The sequence below is a fragment of the Bufo gargarizans genome, chromosome 6 (assembly GCF_014858855.1).
Source record: "Bufo gargarizans isolate SCDJY-AF-19 chromosome 6, ASM1485885v1, whole genome shotgun sequence".
Classification (NCBI taxonomy): domain Eukaryota; kingdom Metazoa; phylum Chordata; class Amphibia; order Anura; family Bufonidae; genus Bufo; species Bufo gargarizans.
The window spans coordinates 132949226-132970867 of record NC_058085.1 but is presented as its reverse complement, the minus strand read 5'-3'; the positions used below and the strand labels follow the sequence as shown (position 1 = coordinate 132970867).

Below are 21642 nucleotides of genomic sequence, written 5' to 3'. Positions count from 1 at the left end.
TAGTGTCCCAACTTTTTTGGAATCCGGTTTGTAGATAGATAGATAGATAGATAGATAAACCAGTTATGTAATAAAAATTGCATATCTTAGTTTTAATCCTATACCTATTGCTTGTCTTTATGATAGTAAGCAAGATATTTGGAGCTTCAAATAAGAAATTAGAGCTCAAGCTTTTATTAGCATATTTGGTTCAGTTCAGCTGTAGGCCCCCTAATGTTCTGGGCCCCTCCAGCGTGTGTATCACAGAGAAACTAATATAACTGTTATAAAGACCTTGGATAGAGGAGGGCAAGTCTTGCTTTGTCTCATACCGCTGCAAGAATCATTTCATTATTGCTCTCTCTGGAGAAGGTGCATTATTTGCAAGGAGATGTAGAACTGGTGCAAGGATTATGGAAACAGACACTGGGCCTTTCTGCACTATAACGAGGGTCTATTTTGATATATGGTATGCTGCCCTCTTTCTTCAATTTACACCACTGTCCTCTGCCTCTACCTATTTGCCCGATCTGTCAATATACCCATGATGTGATCCACTATGACATCACTAATAATTACTATATCCCTTTAATGTCATAAAAATCTTCTCTTCTTCAAAACAACCTTCAGGACATGTTTAGAGACACTAGAAGAAAAACCGATGAGCCTTTTGCTGCCTTCATTCTCTTCAGCCAGAGAAAAGCACTGTGAGGAACCAGATAATCAGCATTGACAGAACGGTTTGAGGTCATAACACAATCATTGTGTGACCTATTGATCCTGAATCATAGAGTGACTGGTGCCACCTGTCATTTCCATTTAACCTTTTGTCAATGATAGTTGAAGATATCTTATCCATGAAAGTGTAGACGGGTAAAGGTGAGTGGCTGTGTGATATGATTTGTGTGTGTTCCAAGCTGAGATTATTAAATCGCGTTGTCCCCTTACTTATTCTCCTTTGGTTCTTCAGGGCAGCTGCTAATGGGCACATAGACCATATTTCTCCAGAAGATGGTGAATGATGACGAGATAAGTCAGTGAAAGGAGGATAACAGATGGATTGTCTACCAAAGCCTGAGGAAATATTTTGTGAATAGGATATCTACTGTCAGATAGATCAACGATGCACGCAGCATATAGCAAGAATTTAACCTGTGACAAACTGACTCCTTATACCAATCATTAGCAGAAACTGATTTAAAAAAAAAAAAACTTCATTACAGACACGGATGATGATTAAATTAAACTGGAGAAAATAAACCAATCAATTTTCAAAAGATAAAGCCAAGGGACAAAAGCATCAAAATCAACTAACAATTTACTGTTAATCAGAGTTATCTCCTCCTGTAACTTCTATCTATATCCCAAGCTATTATTCCATACTATCTTTAGCTATATCTCCTCCTGTTACTCCACATAACATCTCCTTTATCTCCTCCTATTACTCCATATAACCTCTCCCTATATCTCCTCCTGTTACTCCCCATAACATCTCCTTTATCTCCTCCTATTACTCCATATAACCTCTCCCTATATGTCCTCTTATTACTCCATATAACCTCTCCCTATATCTCCTCCTATTACACCATATAACATAGCGCTATATGTCCTCCTATTACTCCATATAACCTCTCCCTATATCTCCTCCTATTACTCAATATAACCTCTCCCTATATCTCCTCCTATTACTCCATATAATCTCTCCCTATATCTCCTCCTATTACTCAATATAACCTCTCCCTATATCTCCTCCTATTACTCCATATAACCTCTCCCTATATCTACTCCTATTATACCATATAACCTAGCGCTATATCTCCTCCTATTACTCCATATAATCTCTCCCTATATTTCCTCCTATTACTCCATATAATCTCTCCCTATATCTCCTCCTATTACACCATATAACCTCTCCCTATATCTCCTCCTATTACTCCATATAACCTCTCCCTATATCTTTTCCTATTACTCCATATACCCTCTCCCTATATCTCCTCCTATTACACCATATAACCTAGCGCTATATCTCCTCTTATTACTCCATATAACCTCTCCCTATATCTCCTCCTATTACTCAATATAACCTCTCCCTATATCTCCTCCTATTACTCCATATAACCTCTCCCTATATCTCCTCCTATTACTCAATATAACCTTTCCAATTACTCTCCCTATCACCTGTCTCCCTATGTCTTATTCTATAATAGCATATAACCTCCCCCATAGCTCTTCCTATTACTTCATATAACCTCTCCCGATATCTCATCTTATTACTCCTTATAACATATATCTCCTCCTATTACTCCACATAACCTCTCTTATATGTCCTCCTATTACTCCATATAAACTCTCCTTATAGTTTATCCTATTACTGCATATAACCTCTCCCTATATCTCCTTTTATTACTCCATATAACCCCCTCCTATATCTACTCCTATTACTCCATATAACCTCTTCTATCACTCCATATAATTTCTTCATATATATCCTCACATTACTCCATATAACTTCGCCCTATATTTCCTTCTATTACTCCATATAACCCCCTCATATCTACTGCTATTACTCCAAATAACTGTTACGACTGTAAGTAGGGACAGATAATTACAGCTAGACCTAAGGCTTGAACCCAGCCCGTTTTCCCTACCTACTTGCAGTACAAGCTCTAGATTGCTAGATCGCAACTGGTCGACGGTCCCCACGCTAATAAAGTGCAGAGATGGACTAAAAAACAAAGACAGACAAACACATTACCCGAGTCCTATGTAAATGGGTCAGAACCAGACAGGCTATGCAGTACCAAATGAGAGACAGAGAATGGTCAAAAGACAAGCCAAGATCAAAACCAGATGGATAACGCAGTACCAAACAAGAGACAGAGGATGGTCAGAATACAAAGCGGGGTCAGAGGAACAAGCAATCCAATAAGCATAGGAATAAGGAACCAGGAACACAGCTAGTGAGTCAGAGACTATCACTGGCTCTGGTGTATGGCCAGGAAGGGGTTTAACACGTTCAGGACCTTGGACGAGTATACTCATCCTGGAACAACGGTACTTAGCGCACCAGGACGAGTATACTCGTCCTGGCATTAAACTGTCACCATGTCTGTCACTACACACAGCCAGGCACCCAGGGTCAATGCCGAGGGGGGTCCTGTGACCCCCCGTATCGGCGATCGCTGCAAACCGCAGGTCAATTCAGACCTGCGGTTTGCAGCGCTTTCTGTAGTTTCTGATTCCTGCGGTCCCTGACCGCAGCGATCAAAAACTTTAAAATGGCCAAAGTAAAAAAATAATTTAAGGTATCGCCGCGTCCGTAACGCCCTGATCTTTAAAACAGTCATGTTACTTCCCCCGCACGGAGAACGCCATAAAAATAAAAAAATAAAAACTATCAGGAAATAGAAATTTTGCCCACCTTACTTCCCAAAAAAGGTAATAAAAGTGATTAAAAGAGTCGCATGTACGCCGAAATAGTACCAATCAAACCGTCACCTCATCCCGCAAAAAATGAGCCTCTACATGAGACAATGGCCCAAAAAATAAAAAAATATGGGGACACTATAACATAATTTTTTTTGTTTAAAAAATGATATTATTGTGTAAAACTTACATAAATAAAAAAAAGTATACATATTAGGTATCGCCGCGTCCGTATCGACCAGCTCTATAATAATATCACATGAGCTAATCCCTCAGATGAACACCGTAAAAAATAAAAACTGTGCTAAATAAACTATTTTTTGTCACCTTACATAACAAAAAGTATAATAGCAAGCGATCAAAAAGTCATATGCACCCCAAAATAGCGCTAATCAAACCGTCATCTCATCCCGCAAAAATAATACCCTACCCAAGATAATCGCCCAAAAACTGAAAAAACTATGGCTCTTAGACTATGGAAACACTAAAACATGATTTTTTTTGTTTCAAAAATGAAATCATTGTGTAAAACTTACATAAATAAAAAAAGTATACATATTAGGTATCGCTGCATCCGTATCGACCGGATCTATAAAAATATCGCATGACCTAACCCCTCAGGTGAACACCATAAAAAAATAAAAATAAAAACGGTGTAAAAAAAGCAATTTTTTGTCATCTTATGTCACAAAAAGTGTAATAGCAAGCGATCAAAAAGTCATATGCACACCAAAATAGCACCAATTAAACAGTCATCTCATCCCGCAAAAATCATACCCTACCCAAGATAATCGCCCAAAAACTGAAAAAACTATGGCTCTCAGACTATGGCGACACTAAAACATATTTTTTTTGTTTCAAAAATTAAATCATTGTGTAAAACTTACATAAATAAAAAAAATTGTATACATATTGGGTATCGCCGCATCCATGACAACCTGCTCTATAAAAATACCACATGATCTAACGTGTCAGATGAATGTTGTAAATAACAAAAAGAAAACAGTGCCAAAAAAGCTATTTCTTGTTACATTGCCTCACAAAAAGTGTAATATAGAAAAACCAAAAATCATATGTACCCTAAACTAGTACCAACAAAAATTCCACCCTATCCCGTAGTTTCTAAAATGGGGTCACTTTTTTGGAGTTTCTTCTCTAGGGGTGCATCAGGGGGGCTTCAAATGGGACAGGGTGTCCAAAAAAAACTGTCTAGCAAAATCTGCCTTCCAGAAACCGTATGGCATTCCTTTCCTTCTGCGCCCTACCATGTGCCCGTACAGTGGTTTACGACCACATATGGGGTGTTTCTGTAAACTACAGAATCAGGGCCATAACTAATGAGTTTTGTTTGGCTGTTAACCCTTGCTTTGTAACTGGAAAAAAAATAGTAAAATGGAAAATGTGCCCAAAAATTTAAATTATGAAATTTCATCTCTATTTGCCAATAACTCTTGTGGAACACCTAAAGGGTTAACGACGTTTGTAACATCAGTTTTGAATACCTTGAGGGGTGTATTTTCTTAGATGGAGTCACTTTTATGGAGTTTCTACTCTAGGGGTGCATCAGGGGGGCTTCAAATGGGACATGGTGTCCAAAAAAAACTGTCTAGCAAAATCTGCCTTTCAAAAACCGCATTGCGTTCCTTTCCTTCTGTGTCCTACCGTGTGCCCGTACAGTGGTTTATGACCACATATGGGGTGTTTCTGTAAACTACAGAATCAGAGCCATAAATATTGAGTCTTGTTTGGCTGTTAACCCTTGCTTTGTAACTGGAGAAAAATTATTAAAATGGAAAATCTGCCAAAAAAGTGACATTTTGAAATTGTATTGTACACCTAAAGGGTTAACAAAGTTTGTAAAATCAGTTTTGAATACCTTGAGGGGTGTAGTTTCTAGAATGGGGTCATTTTTGGGTGGTTTCTATTGTATAAGCCTCACAAAGTGACTTCAGACCTGAACTGGTCCCTAAAAATTGGGTTTTTGAAAAGTTCAGAACAATTTCAAGATTTGCTTCCAAACTTCTAAGCCTTGTAACATCCCCAAAATATAAAATATCATTCCCAAAATGATGCAAACATGAAGTAGACATATGGGGAATGTAAAGTAATAACTATGTTTGGAGGTATTACTATGTATTATAGAAGTAGAGAAATTGAAACTTGGATTTTTTTTTATAAATATAAATTTATTTTTGTTACTTCATTTTACCAGTGTCATGAAGTACAATATGTGCCAAAAAAACAATCTCAGAATGGCCTGGATAAGTCAAAGTGTTTTAAAGTTATCACCACATAAAGTGACACTGGTCAGATTTGCAAAAAATGGCCTGGTCCTCAAGGTGAAAATGAACTCGGTCCTTAAGGTGTTAAATAAAGCACTGTGTTTGTTGGCAAACAAATCTGTTTTTTTCCTTCCAAAACTTGTTCTTCTTTAAACCCTTTGGCAGCTGTGGAAAATTACAAGCTTCTTATTCAAAGTCCCAAAAGTCTCTAAGGATTCATTAACCCTTTCCACAGAGCCTCGCAAATATAGAGCAAATGAAAAGGATATATATCACAACATACATATAGAATGCAGTGAAACAGTATTAAACAGTGCTTGTTAACCCTTTCAAGTAAAATAAAGAAGTTTAGAACTTTGCATAGGGGAAATGTCCACAAATGTCCAGACTTCAAAGTACCCCTGCTGCAGGCCACTATACTTGTGAGCCTGGGCCCAAACAATGCACAGATTACTTATGATAGCATCCACTGCAGGATTCACAGAATTTGACCCAGAGACTGAAGAAAAGTGTGGATGAAAGCCATAATTTCAATAAAAAGGTGAAATGCCACCAGAGGAGCTGACATGGTTGTTAATAGCAAACTCAACCAGGGGCAAAAACCTCTTCCACTCGTTCTGACAGTCAGAAACAAAGCATCTTAAAAACTGCTCCAAAACCTGGTTGACCCTTTCAATTTTTCCATTTGTCTCAGGATGGAACGCAAATGAGAAGGAGAGTTTGATCCCTAACCTGATGCTACAGTGATGAGACTGTGATGGGCAATATTCAAATTCGCAATATTTAAGAATATTTGGGCGAATATTTGTCATATATTCGCAAATTCGAGATCTCGTCATTATTTTCTTGATTGCGAAAATCGGCAATCGAAAAATTAGCGATTAAAATTTACTATACAAAAATTTGAAATCAACACTAAAGTCAAAGATATTGCAGCCTTCTCATTGGCCCACAAACAAGAAGCAGTGAGGGATCATGGGTACTGATGAAAAGAAATCTAGAATATTTGTGATTATGAAGATATAGCACTATATTCTAGATATTCGCGAATTCTCAAAGTGGCAATATTCGCTATAAAAATATTCGCTATAAAATAGAATATTTGCGATCAACACTACTGCTAAATTCTCTCCAGAATCTCAAGTCAAACTGGACACCTCTTTTTGAGTACGTTTCCTCAATGTAATCAGATCACATATCTTTGATAACCTATCAATGACCATCTCTCCCCGGGAGGGTGAACGATCCGTAATGAAATCCATTGAGATGTGTGTCTAAAGTTTCTGTTGAATGGGCAAGGGGCAAAGTAAACCCGCAGGACATCTACTGGGTACCTTGGCCCTAGCATATCCTGGGTACCTTAGCCCTATCACATGTTGAGACAAAAGCAACCACATCTCATGACAAAGTAGACCACAGTAGGCTCTGGAGAACAGATGTTTAGTCCCAGCAATACCCAGATGATCTGCCTATACAGAGCAATGTTATTCCTCAGGCAAAGATTTGGAGGAACAAACAATTTACCAGAGGGAAGTATATATATATCCCCTTTAAGATTCCCCTGCAGGCACACGTAAGCCCAGTCATGTCTGCCTGCTGGGGAGGGGACAAATGTGTCCAGTTGCAGGCACATCAAAAGCAGAGGATCAAAAGATCCTCTGTCTGCAGGGGACCGCCGTCACACAGGATGCCAATTCCCCCCTCCAGTGTGGGAGATATGCCGGCACCTGTATGGTGGCACGTACAAGGGCTGGCTAGGTGACGTTATATCATCGCGCCAGCCCTCGTGCATTTCCTGCAGGTCTGTTCACACGCCTGAATGCAAGGCCTCTTGGGACTACGCCCCGGCAGGTTTAAAGAACCTAGTAGTGGGGTGCTCCTCAGTAGAACTGTGCAGCTCCATAGAGAATCTCCCTTTGGATGACGAGTAACTCCCCCTGGAAATGAGCAATCCCCGGGAACTGGTTAAGTACCCCTAGATGACGAGCATTGGGTTATTAACCCTTAATTGTACAAGTTCCAGCTCAGTTAGACAATATCATTGTTCTATTAACCCTTTCTTTGCTTTATCTCCAGCTCCCCAAGACATCGAGCACCACATTATTACAGCATTAACCCATCATTCCCTGAACCCTTTCTCTGACTCTCTGCAACAGCATTAACCCTTCATTCCCTGCAATAGCATTAGGAATTGACCCATTCCCTGTCTTTTTGGAGAAAAATGCACATGTATGCAAGTTAGTTAGGGAAGATGACCCCTGAGATAATACAGCATCAATGCCTACCACTGAAGCATCCACCTCAGCAATGAAAGAATTGGTACCATCTGGCTGAATGAGTACATGTGCCTGAATGAAACTTTCTTTAAGTTTATCAAAGGTGATTAGAGCCTCAGGAGACCAATAGAGAAGATCCACCCCTTCCTGGTTGTCCATCAAACGTTTGGCAATAACTGAATTTTTTTTAATGAATTTCTTATAATAATTTAACCTGTACCTATATCTCCTACTATTACTCCATATAATCTCTCCCTATATCTCCTAGTATTTCTCCATATAACTTCCCATTATATTTCCTCCTATTCATATAATCTCTCTCTATATCTCCTCCTATTACTCTATGTAACCCTTCCCAACTTCTCCTTCTATTACTTCAGATAGTCTCTCCTTATATCTCCTTCTATTACTTGATATAACCTCTTTCTTTATCTCCTCCTATTACTCCATATAACCTCCCTCTGTATCTCCTCCTGTTACTCCATATAACCTCTCCCTATATCTCCTCCTATAACTCCATATAACCTCTCCCTAGATCTCCTCCTATTACTCTGTATAACCTCTCTCTATATCTCCTCCTATTGCTCCATATAACCTCTCCCTATATTTCCTCCTAATATATAAAGCTGAGTGTGTGTGTGTGTATGTCCGCTAAAGGAATCCGCATTTACAATCACAAAATTTGTCACACAGGTACATCAGGTGTCCAGGAAGGTTTTAGACCAGGTCTAAGCTCTCTTGGACGTACAGTTACTGAGATATTCTCTAAAAAAATACATTAGCCAATAGAAGCTTGGTCACCTGCCTCCACATACACAGTTTTACTCCAGGTTTCCATAACAACCCAGCCATTATTCTTCACTGCTGTAGGTGAGCTTTAAAGGAAATCTGTCACCAGGATAATTTCTATTGAAGTAAATCCATAGCCTAATAGCACTTAGTACCTTATTTCATGATGTGCCTTTGTTCCAGCAATAGATGTTTTTATCCTCTCAAAATCCAGTTTATTTGGTATGCAAATGAGCCAGTAAGCTGCCCAGAGGGGCGTCACCATTGCAGGAAGGAGCCCAGACATGCTCCTTGCCACAATGTTTCCACCCTCAAAATACGAACTTAAAACCCTGCCCCCAGGTGCCACTAAGTCACGCCCCCTGATCCGGTTAGGCCATTCCCCCTACCACTCTTCAGCTGACGGGGATTGAAAAAATGACGGTAATAATCAACTTCTGTCAGCTGCAGGGGTGGGAGGGAGGGTGACTTTCTCCCTGCAGCTTACACTCACGCCCCTGATCCAGTTAGGCCATGCCCTCTCCCCCTCCTCAGCTGACATGGATTGAAAAAATTAAGTTAAAAATCAACTTTTGTCAGCTGCAGGGGAGGGGGGGTGATGGTGACTTTCTGCCTGCAGCTCACAGTCTGACAGCACAGTGCTGCTGTCTGAGAGTGAGCTGTTCAAAAGGACATCCTTGTGTCCATCCAGGCCCTGCGCCATACAGAGGACAGGGTGTCTGAATTCCGGACTGTCCGGCCTAAGACTGGACCTCTTGCCACCCGAGGGGCAGGCTGCTGTGGAGGTCACAGTTAAGGGGACGGTCCACTATGGAGGTCAGTATTAAGGGGCAGATTGCTGTAAAGGCCATTGTTAATGGGGTGCGGTGCTGTGAAACTCACTGTTAAAGGGGCAGGCTGCTGTGAAGGTCAAAGTTAAGGCGGTGAGCTTCTGTGGAAGTACCATTTTAAGGAGACAGGGCACTGTGGAGGGGTCAGTGTTAAGGGTTGGGGGCTGTGGAGGTCACTGTTAAAGGGGCAGGGTACTGTAGATGTCACTGTTGTAATGGATACTGTCGATATCTTTTAACTACACACATTAAATGAAATATAATAGTTACTTCATATAACATCTCTCTATGTCTCTTTCTATTAGTACATATAGCCTTTTCCAATATCTCCTTCTATTTACCCACATAACCTCTCCCTATATCTCCTCCTATTACTCCATATAACCTCTCCCTATATCTCCTCCTATTACTCCATATAACCTCTCCCTATATCTCCTGCTATTACTCTATATAACCTCTCCCTATATCTCCTCCTATTACTCCATATAACCTCTCCCTATATCTCCTCCTATTACTCCATATAACCTCTCCCTATATCTCCTCCTATTACTCCATATAACCTCCCCCTATATCTCCACCTTACTTCATATACCCTCTCCCTATATCTCCTTATATTTCACTATATAGCATGCCCCTATCTATTCTTCTATTACTCCATATATCCTCTCACTATATTTCCTCCTATTTCTCCATATAACATCTCCCTATATCAGTGGCATGCCTAGGGTGTATGGCACCCAGGGGGGTCCTTTCTTTTGCACTCCCCACCACCTCCAATACTTGTACCTCCTCACAGTAGTATTGCCCTCATTGTATAACCATTACAGTAGTTTTGTCCAGATGTGTCCCCTCACAGTATTTATGCCCACACTGTGCCCCCTTACAGTATTTGTGCCCTCACTGTACAACTTTCGCGGTAATTATGTCCTCTCTGTGCCCCTTTCACAGTAGTAATGCTCTATCTGTGCCTCCTTCACTGTTGTGATCCCCTGTTTTTGCCCCTCTCACAGTAGTTATGCCTCTCTGTGTCTTCTTTACCATAGTAATGCCCTATCTGTGCCCCTTCATAGTAGTAATGACCATTGTTCCCCCTTCACAGTAATAATGTCCACTCCGTGCCCCATAAAAGTTATGCCCACCCCTTCACAGGAGTAATGCCCTCTGTTCGCCTTCACAGTAGTAATGCCCACTGTACCCCTTTCATAGTAGTAATGCCCTCTGTGCCCCCTTCATAGTAATAATTGCCATTGTGACCCCTTCATAGTATTAATGCCCTTGATGTCCCCTTCATAATAGTAATGCCCATTGTGCCCCCCTTGATAGTAGTAATGCCCTCTGTGCCCCCTCCAAAGTAGAAATGCCTATTGTGCCCCCTTTACAGTAGTAAAGCCCTCGGTGCCCCCTCTGTGTCAAAAAAACAAAACAAAAACACAGTAACTACTCACTTTGTCCTGTTACTGATGCTCAGATCCAGCTCGCCCCTGCAGACACAGATCACGCTGCTGCACTGTGTAGGAGGAGCTTAGGCAGATTCCCAGGTTGAAAGAGCGAGCACCTGGAAAACTTTGAAGAGGAAAGAGTTCTTGCAAGAGTGCTATGACTCCTTTAAACAGCTGGGATCAGAGGGGTTGCCAGGAATCCCTCAGATCTAATATGGATGACCTATCCTGAGGATAAGGCACTGGTATTACTTCACTGCCCGCTTAACAACCCTACATCAATAATAAACCTTTGAAAGGCATCAGCACCATGGAGAGATCATAGCACAGCAAAAGAGTTCTTAGCACTAAGAAAATTGGGTGTGGTTCTCTCATTTTAACTTGGAAGAAGAAATGCAGTTTATTGACCAATGTATTAATATGATGAGCTATATGATGAGGTTTCTATTGATTAATAGGAGGATATATAGGGGAGCGTTATGGGGTAATAAGAGGAAATATAGAGAGATGTTGCATGGAGAACTAGGAGGAGATATAGGAGAGGTTATATTGAGTAATAGGAGAAGATATAATGAGAGGTTATATGGAGTAATAGGAGGAGATATAGGGAGAGGTTATATGGAGTAATAGGAGGAGATATAGGGAGAGGTTATATTGAGTAATGGAAGTAAATATAGGGAGATGTTATATGGGGTAATAGGAGGATTTCTAGAGGGAGGTTATATGGAAAGTAAGAAGAGATATAGAGTGAGGTTATATGAAGTAATATGAGGAGATATAGGGATAAGTTATATGGAGTAATAGGAGGAGATATAGAGTGAGGTTATATGAAGTAATATGAGGAGATATAGGGATAAGTTATATGGAGTAATAGGAGGATTTATAGAGGGGAGGTTTTATGGAAAATAGAAAGAGATATAGAGGATGAGATATAGAGTCAGGATACTGTATGTAAAGTAATATGAGGTCATGGAATAATAGAATGAGTGTTATGTAGTATGTAATTGTAGTAATAAGATTAGTTATAATAGGAAATCCTATACATACTACCAAGAAATAAAAAGGACACCTAGGAGTTAAAATACTTTTACAATGTGGCAATGATGAAGTATGTTACATGTAGTTATCAAAGTTCAAAGATTCTTACTTTATATACAAATAGTCCGCAGACTTTTTTGTCTGGCATCACTGTTGTTTTTATGTCTGACAGCACTTTTTTTTTACAGGACAGTTTTTTTCCTGTGTTTTTGAAGGGTTCGCTATGCCTGCTTGATTAAAAAATATACCATTTGAGCAATGAATGGATTTTTATAAAGGCCAAATAGTGAGACTTCATGAAGCTGGATGCTCCCTCCTTTATATCTTGAATGTAGTTGAAAGAGAAGTTTCACAACAGTGTTCACTGGAGGGCACTCACACATATAGAGAGCATTTTGGATGGTCAAGACAGACAGCTGCATGCCATATTGCTGTATAAGAAGAGCGGCTGTATGTCAAAGGACAGCCAAGGTATCATAAATTGATTCTGCAGTAGCCCCCACAATGACCACTCAAACCTTAAGAAGCCATTTCCTTGAAGCAGGACTGTATTCATATACTTGTGATGGTAGCATTAGTACAAAAGCTGGGGATTGTCTACTGCCATCATGCTTAAGTGTAGCGAAAACCAGGACTAATACCCGGGGTTGTGGTGTAGGGCATGACAAGCTATCATGGCTGTTGCCCTTGAAGAGGAAACATTGACCACCCTTCAGATAGCCAGCATCTGTATGACCCTTACCAATTCCAGAGTGCCAACCTGTATTGCAGCACAGGGAGATGCCACCCAGTATTGATGTGACCAGGCCTCTACATATATCCTGCTGCAGAAGCCAAAATAATAGGTGCACCACCATCGTTGTGAGATCATTAACCAAACACCACCAGTAGTTTATACATTTATGTATGTCTAATCTTACAAGATACATATATTAAGGTCTTTTTTTTTCATGAATACAGTAGTGCAGTAGTATTAGGCTCCTTTCACACCTGCGCTTTCCCTTTCCACTATGGAGATCCATCATAGGATCTCAATAGTGAAGGAAAATGTTTCAGTTTTCCTCCACTATTGATCCACTATCCGTTCCGTTCGGCTGCATCCCCATCGCGGACAGCAGCATTTTTCTGCCCGGCTTGGGATGCGGAGCAAGAAGGGTCCGTCATGACACACAATGTAAGTCAAGGGTGCCGGATCCATTTTCTCAGTCACAGACGAAAACTGATCCGTCCCCCATTATCTTACAATGGTTTTAGTGACGGATCCGTCATGGCTATTTTAGAGATAATACAACTGGATCCATTCATAACGGATGCAGTTGGTTGTATTATCATAACGGAAGTGTTTCTGCTGATCCATGACGTTTCACAACGCAGATGTAAAAGTAGCCTTACTCTTATATTATGAAGTTAATTGTGGAACATTAGAAAATCACAACAACTAAAAATGGATAGAAAAATGAAAACACGATGAGTGTAATGGAACATAAGAGCTGCATGCAATGACTAGGCAGGGAGATGCACTGATACTGTTTTAGATGTAATGAACCAATACAAGCATAGAGTTACTAATTTGTCCATGAGCAAACAAAGGCAAATGTCTCTGCATTGCCTTCTAACATGAAACCTCTACATTAACTAATCATCTCCTATCTCCAATGATAAAATGTTAAAATAATTGAGCTGTAAAAGCAGATTACTCCCCAAACCTGAAGGTTAATAGACAGTCTACTTCTCACCCACGCATACCTCCACCACTATACCTTCTTCTAGATTTTTATCCCCCCACCCCCCTTTGCTCATTCCGTACAAGATACCGTAATAGCCAACTCATTGATCAATCAGAAATGAGTGAGTGGCTGTTCATAGGGATGGAGCTGGAAAGTTTGAGTAGGAGGAGGAGCTGAATTATTCTCCTGCTATCACAAGAGATATAAACCCACAGAGGAATCACAGGACAAAGCAGATTCTCCTTAGCTGCCAGCAAAGAGAGAGAAGTGTTGAAACATCTTCTTCTGCCTGCACAGTCTCTTCCTTCTATCACACAGTGAGTAGAACCATTGTATGTATGACCAAGAGTCTTATAAATGATATTCATGTCTCCGACATAGACATCTAACTTTTATTTCTTTAGGTTGAGAGACTATGTTGTGGTCTAGTTATCTTCAAAGGGTTGTAACTGGTGCCACTGACATTCATTTTGCGCTATGATAGTTTAGAGGGTATATTCATAGTGTAAGGAGTAACTATGATACCAGATTCATACTGTCAGAGCATCTTATGGTGGTGACTATCTTACCTGCTTCTTTAGCTATGAATTTTAAAGTTTGGTGTTTCATTTTGTGGAGATATCTGTTCTAGATACTTCAAACACCCTTGTGATTGAGCAATGTAGATTGTACTTACTAGTTGGTGTAAATTGTCCATGTACCTGATTTTCTTGACTAGAGAAATACCATTTCAGGAGCTCCTTACTTGTAAGATGCAACATATGGTCTGGAAGCAGAAGCCACTACTGTGAATAGCTTGATATTCTCAGATAACCCTCCGACAGTGATGGCATGTTCATGAAGACTTTAGAGAAGATCTTATTTTGGCCAAAAGTAATTTGGGATATCACTATTTTGTTTAGTATTACTGTTGTGGTGCCAAGACACCCAGATGCAAGGGGTTAGTATCTAATACTGTTTCTTATCAATCTCCTGAGCATGAGTCCATTTGTAAATTTGCCAAGTTGTGGTTGAAAGTTTGTAATAGGAGGTAATAGGGAGAGGTCATATGGTGCAATAGGAGGAGATATATGGGGTATAGGAATCCTAGGCAATTAGGAGAAGTTACAGATGTGTTCATAGAGAGTATTACTGGTTTGTAAAAGAAGTAACATTTCCATTAGAAGAACATTGCCTCTAAACATTGAGTAGTAAAATAAAACTAGAAAATTAAAGAAAATTGAGCATCACAAGTACAAATACACAAAAAGCAACAGTGGAGCAGTTGCTCATGGCAACACTTTGTTGTCAAGTATTTCATAGGATGTTAATGTATTAATTTGATTGGATCTTTTCTTGTCTGCACTCATCTTCATGCAAAATACAGTACTTTCAAAACATTTCTACGCCTTTAATCAGAGAACAAATCGTGTTTATCAGAAAATCAAAGCTTTTATTGAGTTGTTGAACAAAACTCCCAACTTTTTGGGCTTTAAGTAATAATACTGATACATTAAAACTGCCTTAATCTGGCATCAATTGCAATTGATTGTCAGATATTCTGATGTCTGAATTGTCGAAGAGTCATGAAAATGTCTATGAAACTCATTTGTAAGGGTCAATGAAGAAAAACAAAAATGATATTGTAACACAAAATCTAATATTAGTTTTATAATAGTTTCTTGTCTTGAGAAATTCCACATAATCTTGCAGTTATGAGTGAAAGCAAGTGCATCATTTTCAGGCATTCTGGTTTATTAAATGTAATTTTAATGGGAGTATGTAATTTTTAACCCCAAAGTATCGGTATATGATATTACAGTAAGTCTATAAAAGTAAACTTGATGGCTTCATCATAGTTCCAGTTAAAGCATCAAGGTTTTCAATTCTATGGTTGTCTGATATGTCGGAAATCAATGTATACTTAAGAGAAGTAAGATACCAAGCTAAAGTTATCTTCATCTGAGGTCAAGAATAGAAGCTAAGTTGATGTAGACTGCAGACTTGATATGGCCATTCTTCTCATTCCCATAGTCCTTTTGTTGACCCCTTAGTCTGTTAGATTCCTTTATTTTGACTTTTGAATCATACATATTGCTAGTTTGGACATATGTATTACATAGAGCCCTGTGATGGATATCAGTTCATCACTTGACAGTCACATCCAGTTCTGGAATGTGTTGGTCACCTAGATATTAGCAATACTGGCATTCTTCAAACTGTAGCTCTAGTTATTGAAATACTACAAGTCTCAGCATGTCCTTACCTGCTGGAAGTTGTAGTTTTTTTAATGTTATTTTGCAGGTCTTGCAGTAAACTCAGTCTATTTCCCTGCTCTTCCAGATGGTAACCTCTTTGAAGCTGTGGCCAATGATGGTAGCTGTTGCAGTGTGTGTCTTAATATGTCTAGGGACAATAGTAGAAGGATATCCACCAAAACCAGAATCTCCTGGAGAAGATGCATCCCCGGAGGAAATGAATAAATATCTGACTGCTTTGAGGCATTATATCAACCTTGTTACAAGGCAAAGGTGAGTGACATCTTCACAAAGAAATTGTCATGTGTATAGTTCAAATTTTAGACAATCCCACCTCTCTGTGTTTGTATTCAAACATATATTAAATATCTGCTTTGAACAATCACTATTTGTTAAAAGGGTTCCTCTATGTTAAGCTGAATACAGGATATGATTCGCAAAGAACCCCAGCAATCTGCTGTAATCTGTGGAGGAACCTGCCAACAAGTATTCAGCTCTCCTGCAATGCCACCACAGGGGAAATGAGAAATTACACAGTTCCCACTGAAAGCAATGTCATTATACTGTAGTGTAGAGATGAGTAGTGGTGAGCACGAATATTCGAATTTTTATCGTGAATATTGCCACTTCGATAATTCGAGAATATTTAGAATATATACACTCACCTCATCAATTTAAATGCGGACAGGCAGTCACGGCCATTAATCATAATAGTCACAGTGGTCTCTCCGCGATAAAATGGATGAGGTACGTAATTTTTTTTACCACCTCTTCAGGAAAAATTGATATGTTACGACTAAGTGCCAGAAAATTTGGATTAGTGGAGAATCCAATTTTTCCTGAAACTCAGATCTAATCCCACTACGTATGTTAACTTCGAACCGCTCAACACTAGCATGGTGAATAATATGGTAGGCCTTCCAGAACACATCCATTCTTCATTCTAATTGCTCAATAATGGTCCTGAAGCAGAGACATCATCCTCTACTACTAAGAATTCCCTAATAGACCATATGGGTCTATTAGACAAATGGGTTTTCTAAACCAGGAATTCCCTACAATTTTACATATGTAACAAGTTTGTGTCCTGAGCAATGATCTCCAACCTAGGAATCTTCAGCTATTACAAAACTACATCCCTCCATTCACTTCAATGGGTCTGAGCTGTAATACCAGACACAAGCTGTGGACAAGTGTGCTCCTGTTTCCGGTAAAGAAAAAACAGCATTAGCAATAGATAAAAGCCAGGGGTACTTTCTCTGGGGCTCTGACCCCTAAGAAAGTAGAAGAGGTCCATTAAAGGGCTTCTCTCAGCCCACTAAACCTTATTTTTTTTTTTGTTTACTAATAATCCCTATACTGTGAGCTCTGCATACATAAGTTAAATAATCATTTTGGTTCAGTAGAATTTGATAAAAAGCTATTTTTAAAATATGCAAATTACCTTGCTACCAGCAAGTAGGGCGGCTACTTGCTGGTAGCAGCCGCATCCTCCGATCCTAATGACGCCCCCTCCGCATTGTGATTGACAGGGCCAGGGAACAGAATCGTTCTCTGCTGGCCCTGCCTGTTTGCATTCAATATCTGGCGCCTGCGCCGGGTGTAGATGTGACGTCATCGGCGCAGGCGCATTGAGGATGGAGCGGCCGCCTCTCAGTGCGCCTGCGCAGATTGAAGATAGGTACGGCCGCTGCGCAGGCGCCAGATATTGAATGCAAACAGGCAGGGCCAGCAGAGAACGATCCCGTTCCCTGGCCCTGTCAATCACAATGCGGAGGGGGTGTCATTAGGATCGGAGGATGCGGCTGCTACAAGCAAGTAGCCGCCCTTCTTGCTGGTAGCAAGGTAATTTACATATTTTAAAAATAGCTTTTTATCAAATTCTACTGAACCAAAATGATTATTTAACTTATGTATGCAGAGCTCACAGTATAGGGATTATTAGTAAACAAACAAACAAAAAAAAACGGTTTAGTGGGCTGACAGAAGCCCTTTAATGTTTTGGGGCAGGGATGTGACCCTCTGCACTGTTTAAAGCATCAGTGTGTTAATAATTCGATGGACAGGGACCAGTCCACATGGGGTGGTGTAAGTGATACCAGGGTTAGGGACACAGTCATGAGGAGGAGAATAGAGAAATGTGAGAGATTACACAAGAGGTAGCAGCTAATGGCTTGGCAGTGCCTGTTTGTTGGAATTTGTTATGTCAACACCATGTGGGCATTATCTTAAGAAGATGTAGATGTAACCCACTGGATGTTCTCATCCAGTATTGTAATATTGTACAATAGATTTAATGTATATTCTCTTCTGAGCAGATATGGAAAGAGGGACAGTCCAGCTGACAGTCTGCTATCTGACATTCTTTATGGAGACAATGGAAACCACAACAGCAGATCACGGTGCGTAAATAAGGGGCCTACAAGAAAAACACACGATACATCAGTGGTGCCCAACATAGTAGCGTGTATGGATCCTGTATACAGTACCCATCTCCAGAAAAGATCTGTACTGTAGAGCCATATGGATACCTGATATAAATAATGGACAGCATGAAAAGCCACTCATCTCAATGTGCACCTTCTCAAGCTTTATTATCCGGGAAATTAAATCATGTGATCACTAGGGGCTCCAATAAACTTCGCTGTCCAAAACAGATAACCACTTCCAATCAGACCTGGAGTATACTGTACATGCCCATGCTTTTATTGCTGTCCTAAAAACATACCTAGGTCTATAACATAAGAGTCAACATCTTGGTTCCTCTTTTTTGCATATGTAGATCCTTTTATATCAAGCATCTTAAATCTCACAGACTATACAGTGATTTCAAAACTCTGGTTTTCCAACTGTTGTTAAAGCTACCACTTCAAGCAAGCCAGGACAAGCTCAATTTGGAAATCACTGTAATAGTAATTAAAGCTGGACCCATGGCCTAACAATGAGCCAACTCAAAATAGTTCAACTGTGTTAGGGACCTACAGTATGTTACATTGATGGGTTTTAGGCCTCCATACACATTAAATTACTGTCAACCACACCAGCTTCTCATTCTCTCTAGACCGATGATGTCAAGGGAAGTAAAAGAATGGGTGTGTTGAATTTCAACATCCGATCCCTTTGTTCTCTTACGAGGTAAAGCAAATTCCATCTCTCTCTCAAGTGAATACACACATGTACAGTATACAGGAGAGTGAGGAGGTATAAGTGCCGGCCAACAGCCACTGACGTTGTATGGGCATCTTTAGGGTACTTTCACACTTGCCTTGTGAGGATCCGGCAGGCAGTTCCGTCACCAGAACTGCCTGCCCAATCCGGAAAGCCGTATGGAAATGGATATCATGTGTAGATGGATCCGGATGCGGATCCATCTGACAAATGCATTAAATTTCCTGATCCGTCTCTCCGGTGTCATCCGGAAAAATGGATCCAGTATTTTTTATTTATATTTTTTTAAAAGTCTGCTGTGGTATTTTCTCCGGCCAAATACCGTAAAGGGACTGAACTGAAGATATCCCGATGCATACTGAACGGAATGCTTTCCATTCAGAACGCATTCGGATAAAATTTAAGCGTTTATTTCCCGGTATTGAGACCCTGTCACGGGAATAACACTAGTGTGAAAGCTCCCTTAGTTTTCCACATACCCTGTTCCTCATACTGTGTCTGATGACATCATCTAAACATTGCTTTAATTGTATCATCAAAGCTACAGCAGTAATATGAGAATGTTCTACAACAAATAGGGGTAGAGATTAACCCTATCCTCAATTATTGTCCTATTCAGCTACAACAATCTAACCTTCTATTTCATGTCTCCTTAGGTATGACGACTCATCCTACAATTGGTGACCCCTGGAAAATTTCCCTCTTTCCCCCTTTCCCTGAGTGACTGCTTGACCACATTCCCGTCTTTTTAACGTATCAATTATTTTTATGCCATTTTGCATTTTGACTGGTTCCTGTATCTCATCTCTCCGCCCAGCGGGGAGTGTGCAGAGTGGACGGTGCCACCCTTCAGCGGTGTAGAGAACACGCGTGTGTGTTGTGTGTGTACACCATCCTACCAGAGCTGCCTCTCCCATGACACGCAGTCTGTGATGTTTGACAGAGAATTCCACTGTATCCAGAAATAAAAGCAAGTTTAATGGAAGCGAGTTATCAGTGTGTGATTGTCCACTTTATTTCAGTTTTCCTGCACAAATTGGGATATTTATAAAGTCATTAAAATTTGGGGTCATTTATCAAACTGGTGTAAAGAAGAACTGGCTTAATTTCCCATAGCAACCAATCAGATTCCACCTTTCATTTTCTAAAGGAGCTGTCAAAAATTTAATGTGAAATCTGATTGGTTGCTATGGGCAACTAAGCCAGTTCTACTTTACAACAGTTTGATAAATGATCCCATTTGTGTTTTAACATTTCTGATGAAATGAATTGTCTACAAATGATCTGAGTACCCAGTCATTGGAGGTAATAAATTCCTTACCAGCCACTATAGTCATGATACACCTGATTAGGTAAAAAAATAAAAAAAATAATGCATGTACGGTGGTTGTCTAAGGCAATGCACACAACCATATCAAAGTAGAAATGTTTGTTAGCAAAAAAAATAGGACATGTGTAACGCCCCCACAGGTGTATTACCACCTTTACACCTTGGCACTATCTCCTATGGTTAACCTGATGTCATTCTATGTACTAATTTCCAGGTCCTGCAAAATGTGCCTTCATAATACTGTTTTGTAACTGTTCAAGTGTAATGTGTGTCTGGTTCACCAGCAGATGGCAGCATACATGGCAGAGCTATTTTACATAGAATGGAGCCTTCTTTCCATTATATTCTTCCCCATCTAGGAAGGAGTTTAGCTAGTTAGAAAGTTAGTCTAGGGTACCGCCTGCTAGTTGAAGACTGTGTCCAAGTCGGCAGAGCACCTTCAGCTCTGCTGGATATTGAGGCCAAAGCCTGAAGCCTCTGAAGCCAAGAAGAAGGTTCCCTGGATAAAACTAGAGACAGACCAGACTACCAAATTAAGTACAGCAGAAAGGAAAGGAAAAAATTCCTATTTAATCCTGTACAGCAGAGCCAGAGAGCAACAGACGTAGGAGAAAGGACTTTCCCTGCCATAGTTAATGCCAACGCCTGCTGGAAACCAAGACAAAGACTGTAATCTATTTGAAGGAACGTTTAAAGTAAAGTTGCTGTTCAACTATATATAAGGTCTGGACTCAATTTATTTCTTCATCCCCCTTTACCAACTACCCCTTGGCTCTGCTGTGGACCACAATGCCTGGGGCCCAGCGTATCCAGGTAGGAGCACCGTGACACATGCACAACACCTTAAGGGACATTTAGGCCACCTACACCACTCTGGCATTCCTACACTGGGTACCATCCATATCACTAAAAGGGGCCCTGTGGTCTTGTTGCTTCATTGCAACTGGCATCACGACAAAACAACAAAAACTCTTATTTCATCTTAAATGGATCCCATGGCCGTTGACCCCATTGTGTCCTGCACATGGCGTCATGAACAGGATGTGGACAAGATAAATCTGTGTGCCCATAAATTGTATAGCCTACTAGATTTACAACAATACCTTTAAAAATGACTTTAA

At 40.1% G+C, this 21642-nt stretch overlaps 1 protein-coding gene across 1 annotated transcript; it reads left to right on the top strand.

Annotated features, from left to right (window-relative positions):
* The first annotated feature begins 14046 nt into the window (after nucleotides 1-14046).
* PYY (peptide YY) lies at nucleotides 14047-20023 on the top strand. The gene is made up of 4 exons (XM_044299968.1): nucleotides 14047-14103; nucleotides 16109-16296; nucleotides 18342-18425; nucleotides 19848-20023. The coding sequence occupies exons 2-4, from the start codon at nucleotides 16109-16111 to the stop codon at nucleotides 19873-19875; spliced, it is 300 nt and encodes a 99-aa protein (XP_044155903.1). The 5' UTR covers nucleotides 14047-14103; the 3' UTR covers nucleotides 19876-20023.
* Nucleotides 20024-21642: the final 1619 nt, after the last annotated feature.

Bases quoted from the DNA above. Each gene is read 5' to 3' on its own strand.
- PYY (XM_044299968.1), top strand. From the start codon at position 16,109: ATGGTAACCTCTTTGAAGCTGTGGCCAATGATGGTAGCTGTTGCAGTG. The intron at 16,297-18,341 runs GTGAGTGACATC...TCTTCTGAGCAG, and splicing joins AACCTTGTTACAAGGCAAAG to ATATGGAAAGAGGGACAGTC. The intron at 18,426-19,847 runs GTGCGTAAATAA...ATGTCTCCTTAG, and splicing joins AACCACAACAGCAGATCACG to GTATGACGACTCATCCTACA.